Consider the following 5354-nt stretch of genomic DNA (forward strand, 5'->3'; position numbering starts at 1 on the left):
CGGCGGGGCGTGGGCGGGCGGGGCCCGCGGGGGTCCGCCGGGGGCCCGCCCGGGGTGGGAGGCCCCTGCCTTCCCCGCGGTCCGCCGGGGGCCCGCCCGCCGCGGCGCGCAGACCTCGGAAGCTGGAAACGGCTCTGGGGACCGGGCGGGAGGAGCTTCCGTGGCCGGCAGCGGGCCCGAGGGCGGCGGCACCGTCCGGGCGCCCGCGCGGGAGGGCCGGCTTCCGGGTCTTCGGCGCGGGCCTCCTGCCTCGGGGCCGGCGCACGGCTGCCCGCCCTCCCGGCCCCGCTCCTCCGGCCGCCGTCCCCCGTCCTCCTCGGCGCCCTCGCTTCTCCCCGCCCCCGCCGGGAGGCCCCGGGGCCCGCGTCCCTGGACGTCCCCCGCCAACTGGAGGCGCGGCCCACGCCCGGCTCCCAGCCCCGGCCGAGCTCACGGAGCTGACCGCCGGGAGCCGGGTTCGGGGTGCGGGAACCTGCGGCTGGAGACGCCGGGGCACAGAGCAGTGCGGACCCTGCCTTTTCCACAGGCCCTGCTCGGGGGAGGAGCCGGGGGACGGGACCCCGGGGGTGGGGACCCGGGGGTGGGGACCCGGGAGAGACTCAGGAGAGCGCCCCGGGGGTGGGGATTCGGGGGTGACTGCCTGTCAGCCACCTGGCGAGGAGGGTCAGGCCGTCCGGTGTACACCTGTGGCTAAATAAGAGCAGTCTTGGCCACATGGGCAGCTGAGGTCAGCCTAAGCCCCGTGGAACCGTCTCAGGAGGCCGGAGGGATGGCTCAGCCTGCTCCCGTCCCTGCCAACCTGAGCTCAGTGCCCGGGAGCCAGGGGCGGAAGGAGAGCACAGACTCCACGGACATGCAGGCAGTGGCGCTCGAGTGCCCAGCACGCCCCCGAAATTGTGTAAAATGACCGCCCTACAGGACCGGAAAGACCACCCGTGTGGACGGATGGCGGGGAAATGGAGGGCAAGGTTAACCGCGGCTGTGTAGCCGGTGCTCAGGGAAGGCTGGCAGCGGCCTGGGGCTGGCCGCGGGAGGCCACGTCCAGTCGGGCAGCATGGGGTAGGACGTCTGTGGGACGTGGGGCCTGTCTTCAGCTTACCCTGAGGCCGGACATTTGTTAGGAAGCAGGAGGTCGGGGGACGCAGCAGCGCCCGGCAGGCTGCCCGGTCCACTGTGTGCCACGACCTGCTCCTGTAAGAGGCCCCTACGGGAAGAGGGGCGCCTGCTGCTCGGCCAGAGGCCCGGGCTCGGCTCCCAGCCTGAGTGAGCCGCTCACGGCTTTCTGTAACCCGGGTGCAGCCGCTCCAAAGCCCCTGGCTCCGTGGACACCTCCGTGGACATGCGCGCGCGCGCGCACACACACACACACTTAAGAATCAACCCCGAGGCGGGAGAGCTGGCTCGGTGGTCAGGAGCGGGTCTCTTGCAGAGGGCCTGGGTTGGTTCCCAGCACCCTCGCGGCGCTCACAGCCGCCTGCAACTCGCTCTGGGAGGTCAGTAGGCGTGCGCGTGCGTGTGTTCGTGCGCGCGTGCGTGTGAGCGTCACACATGTAGCGTGAAGTAAATCCTAGGTAATAAAGCAAACGTTAGCGAAAAGGCGCCTGTAAGAAGTGCCATTATTTCTGTCTGTGGCTAAAGAATCGGAGCTCCAGAGACGGCGCAGTATTTCGCAGAGCCGGCGGGGCTCGGTGGCTGCTGCCGAGACGGGGCGTTTGGCTGTCATCCCTGGAGCCCAGCTGTCCTCTGACCTAGACACACGCGCACACACACACACCCACACACACACGTAAGAAGTGTAATAACACGCTTTGACATTTGTTTCAGCCTGTGTGTGCGCGTGTGCAGGAGGCCGGCCCCAGGCCTGCCCGGCCCTCACCCGGCCCTGCCTGCCCGGCCCTCACCCAGCCCTGCTCGTGTGCAGGAGGCCGGCCCCAGGCCTGCTGGCCCTCACCCGGCCCGGCCCTCACCCCACCCTCCTCCCGCAGATGCGCTTCATGCTGCTGTTCAGCCGGCAGGGGAAGCTGCGGCTGCAGAAATGGTACCTGGCCACCTCGGACAAGGAGAGGAAGAAGATGGTCCGGGAGCTCATGCAGGTCGTTCTGGCCCGGAAGCCCAAGATGTGCAGCTTCCTGGAATGGAGGGACCTGAAAGTCGTCTACAAGAGGTGACGCCCGCCTGTGCCCTCAGATGCGTGCACACCGCACGCTTAGACATGGACAGCTCGGGGGCCGGGGGGGGGGGGGGCGGCGGGGCCGACTCCTCCTTCACCCCTCCCTCACCCTGAAAGGGCTCCTCGGCCGCGCAGTGCTTGCACGCAGGGTCCCATCCCCGGCTGGCATGAGGCAGGCGTGCGGCACGCGCCCGTGAGGCCAGCCCTGGGGGGAGGCGGCGGGAGGCTCAGAAAATCCAGAGCCTCCGCTCCGCTGCACAGTGGGTGTGGGGCCACCTGGGCTGAGTGTGGGGCCACCTGGGCTGAGTGTGGGGCCACCTGGGCTGAGTGGCTCCGAAAAGACGGGTAGACAGGAAGGGAGGAGGGAGGAAGGGAGGACTCGGGGGAGGAAGGAGAAAGAAGTGAAAAGCGGCCTCCAAGGGGCCAGCTCCAGGCCCGTGCGGGCTGCGCAGCGAGAAGAAATGACTTTCCTCCTTGGTGTGTGGCTCGGCCTCTTGCACAGACCTGCACACTCGCCCCCCCCCCCCAGCACCTCCAGTCCCCCTGGCTTGGTCTGTACTAGCCCTGCCCCCCATTTCCCAGTACACGCGCACACCCGTGTGCAAACGGCCCAGCTTCGGGCGGGCAGGAGGGCGGCGGAGGGGCGCACCCTGGCGTGTCTGTGGCGTGCCCACAGAGAGGCCGTGTCGGGGGCTCGGGAGGGCCCGGCAGCCCCCCTCACGCCGCGCCCCACAGGTACGCCAGCCTGTACTTCTGCTGCGCCATCGAGGGCCAGGACAACGAGCTGATCACGCTGGAGCTCATCCACCGCTACGTGGAGCTGCTGGACAAGTACTTCGGCAGCGTGAGTTCCGGGCAGGGCGGGCGGCCTGGGCTCCGGGGCTCTCGGCTGGGGCCGGGATCAGTGTGTGCAGGAGGACACGTGTGTATGCCGGAGGGGCCTGGGCTCCGGGCCTCTCGGCTGGGGCCGTGATCAGTGTGCGGTGTGTGTGTGGGGGGGTGTGCAGAAGGACACACGTGTGTAGGTGTAGATCCGAGCATGGGAGCGCAGGTGTCTGCGAGGCCAGAGGGGAAGCCGGCGGCTGGCGGCCAGGCCGCGGCCTCCTCCGCCTCCTCCCCGCCGCGGCCTCCTCCAGCCCGCACGGCACAGCCTGTCAGTCCCTCCGGCTCCTGCCTCCACTGGTGTCTGATGTCTGGCTGTGAGGTGTTTGTCCTAGTGTGTGCTGTTCGCTGGCTGGGGCTGGCTGGGGCTGGCCTGAGCGCCTTGATCGGCCAGGTGTGTCTCCGCCTCCCTGCGCTGGACCCACGTCATCATGAGTAGCTTTTCAGGGTCCCGGGGACCCAGCTCATCAGGCGTGAGTGAGCTTGTGCTACACACACACACACACACACAGGCAAAACACTCACATGTAGTACCAGGGAGTGTAGAAGCTCGTTCTCAGGTGCGCGCACCCTCTGGGGAGCACAGCTGACTCGCCTGGCGGTAGCCTGCGCTCACAGGGCCCAAGCACAGCCTAGGAGCCTCCTTGGGAGACCGCTGGGGACACAGCCCGGCCAGCTGCTCACTACTAACCCTGTCTTTGGTGTGACCAGGGCCTGACCCCAGGGCCGTCCTCGCTCTGCCTGGACTTCCCCGTCATCCTCTTCTGCTGTTTTTATGGTTTCGGTTTGTTTTTCAACACAAGGTTTCTTGGGGCTGGAGAGACGGCTCAGCGGTTAAGAGCTCTGCCTGCTCCTCCAGAGGACCCGGGTTCAATTCCCAGCACCTACATAGCAGCTCACAACTGTCTGTAATGCCAGTTCCAAGGGATCTGACACCTTTACACTAATGCACATAAAATAAAATTAAAAAAGACAGGGTTTCTCTGTATGGCCCTGGCTGTCCTGGACTCACTCAGGCCAGGCTGGCCTTGGAACTCAGAGACCCTCCTGCCGCTGCCTCCCGAGTGCTGGGATTACAGGCGTGCGCCTCCGTGCCCAGCATTTGTTTTCTTCTCAGATCTTTTCCGTGAGGGTGGTCAGGCACACTCGGGAATGCTGCGGTCGGAGGACAGCTTGTCAGGCTCACAGGCCCAGTGCCTTTGTCTGCTGGGTCAGCCGGCCAGCACTTCTCTCTCTCTCGCCCGCATTTTTCCTTTCTTCCTTTTTGTTTGTTTTTCAAGACAGAGTTTCTCTGTGGAGCCTTGGCTGTCCTCAAACTCAGAGATTCCCCCTGCCTCAGCCTCCCGCGTGCGGGGATTACAGGCGAGCAGCACCACAGGCCTCTTTTTGTTTCTGGCATGGCCGTGTGTGTCCTAAGCTGGTCTCCAGCTCTGCCCACCAAGCTTTGGGGTCACAGATGCGGACACCACACCCAGTTTATAGGAGCTGGGGACGGACCCGCGTGAAGCAAGTGTCGTAGTCACTGTCCTGTTGGTGTGAAAAGGCACCATGACCCAGGTGACTCTCCTAAGAGAAAGAGTTTAGTGGGGCCGGCTGACAGTTCAGAGAGTGACAGCTGAGACAGGAGAGAGACAGATGGAGAGACAGACGGAGAGAGAAACAGGCAGGCAGGCAGATTGTGGGTTTGGCATGGGCTCTTGTTACCTCGAAGCCCACCTCCAGTGGCGTACCTTTTCCAAAAATCCACACCTCTTAATCCTTCTGATCCGTTCACACAGTCCCCTGGTGACTGAGCATTCAAGTGTATAGCCTGTGGGGTCCATTCTCACTCACATCACCCAAGCAAGCATTCTGCCAATGAGAGATGCATTCCCTGGTTGGCTGGCTGGTTGGCTGGCTGGCTGGTTGGCTGGTTGGCTGGCTGGCTGGTTGGCTGGCTGGCTGGCTGGCTGGTTGGCTGGCTGGCTAGCTGGCTGGCTGGTTGGTTGGCTGGTTGGCTGGCTGGTTGGCTGGTTGGTTGGCTGGTTGCCTGGCTGGTTGGCTGGTTGGTTGGCTGGCTGGTTGGCTGGTTGGTTGGCTGGTTGCCTGGCTGGTTGGCTGGTTGGTTGGTTGGTTGGCTGGTTGATTGTTTGATTGGTTGGTCGATGATTGATTGGTTGGTTGGTCGATGATTGATTAGTTGGTTGGTTGGTTGGTTGATTGGTTCATTGATTGATTAGTTGGTTGATTGGTTCATTGATTGGTTGGTTGGTTGATGGATTGATTTGGTTGGTTGATGATTGGTTGGTTGGTTGGTTGTTGG

General features: G+C 64.5%; 1 protein-coding gene across 1 annotated transcript in view; it reads left to right on the top strand.

Annotated features, from left to right (window-relative positions):
• Positions 1-647: 647 nt before the first annotated feature.
• Ap1s1 (adaptor related protein complex 1 subunit sigma 1) overlaps positions 648-5354 on the top strand; it is a gene marked incomplete at its 3' end in the record, with an annotated part of 5624 nt that continues 917 nt past the window's right edge. Inside the window, 2 exon segments of the mRNA XM_055604896.1 lie at positions 648-2164; positions 2906-3014. Of these exon segments, the coding sequence (XP_055460871.1) occupies positions 1986-2164; positions 2906-3014 (288 nt within the window).

This window comes from Psammomys obesus, unplaced genomic scaffold (genome assembly GCF_907164565.1).
Source record: "Psammomys obesus unplaced genomic scaffold, mPsaObe1.curated_primary_1811, whole genome shotgun sequence".
NCBI classification, from domain to species: domain Eukaryota; kingdom Metazoa; phylum Chordata; class Mammalia; order Rodentia; family Muridae; genus Psammomys; species Psammomys obesus.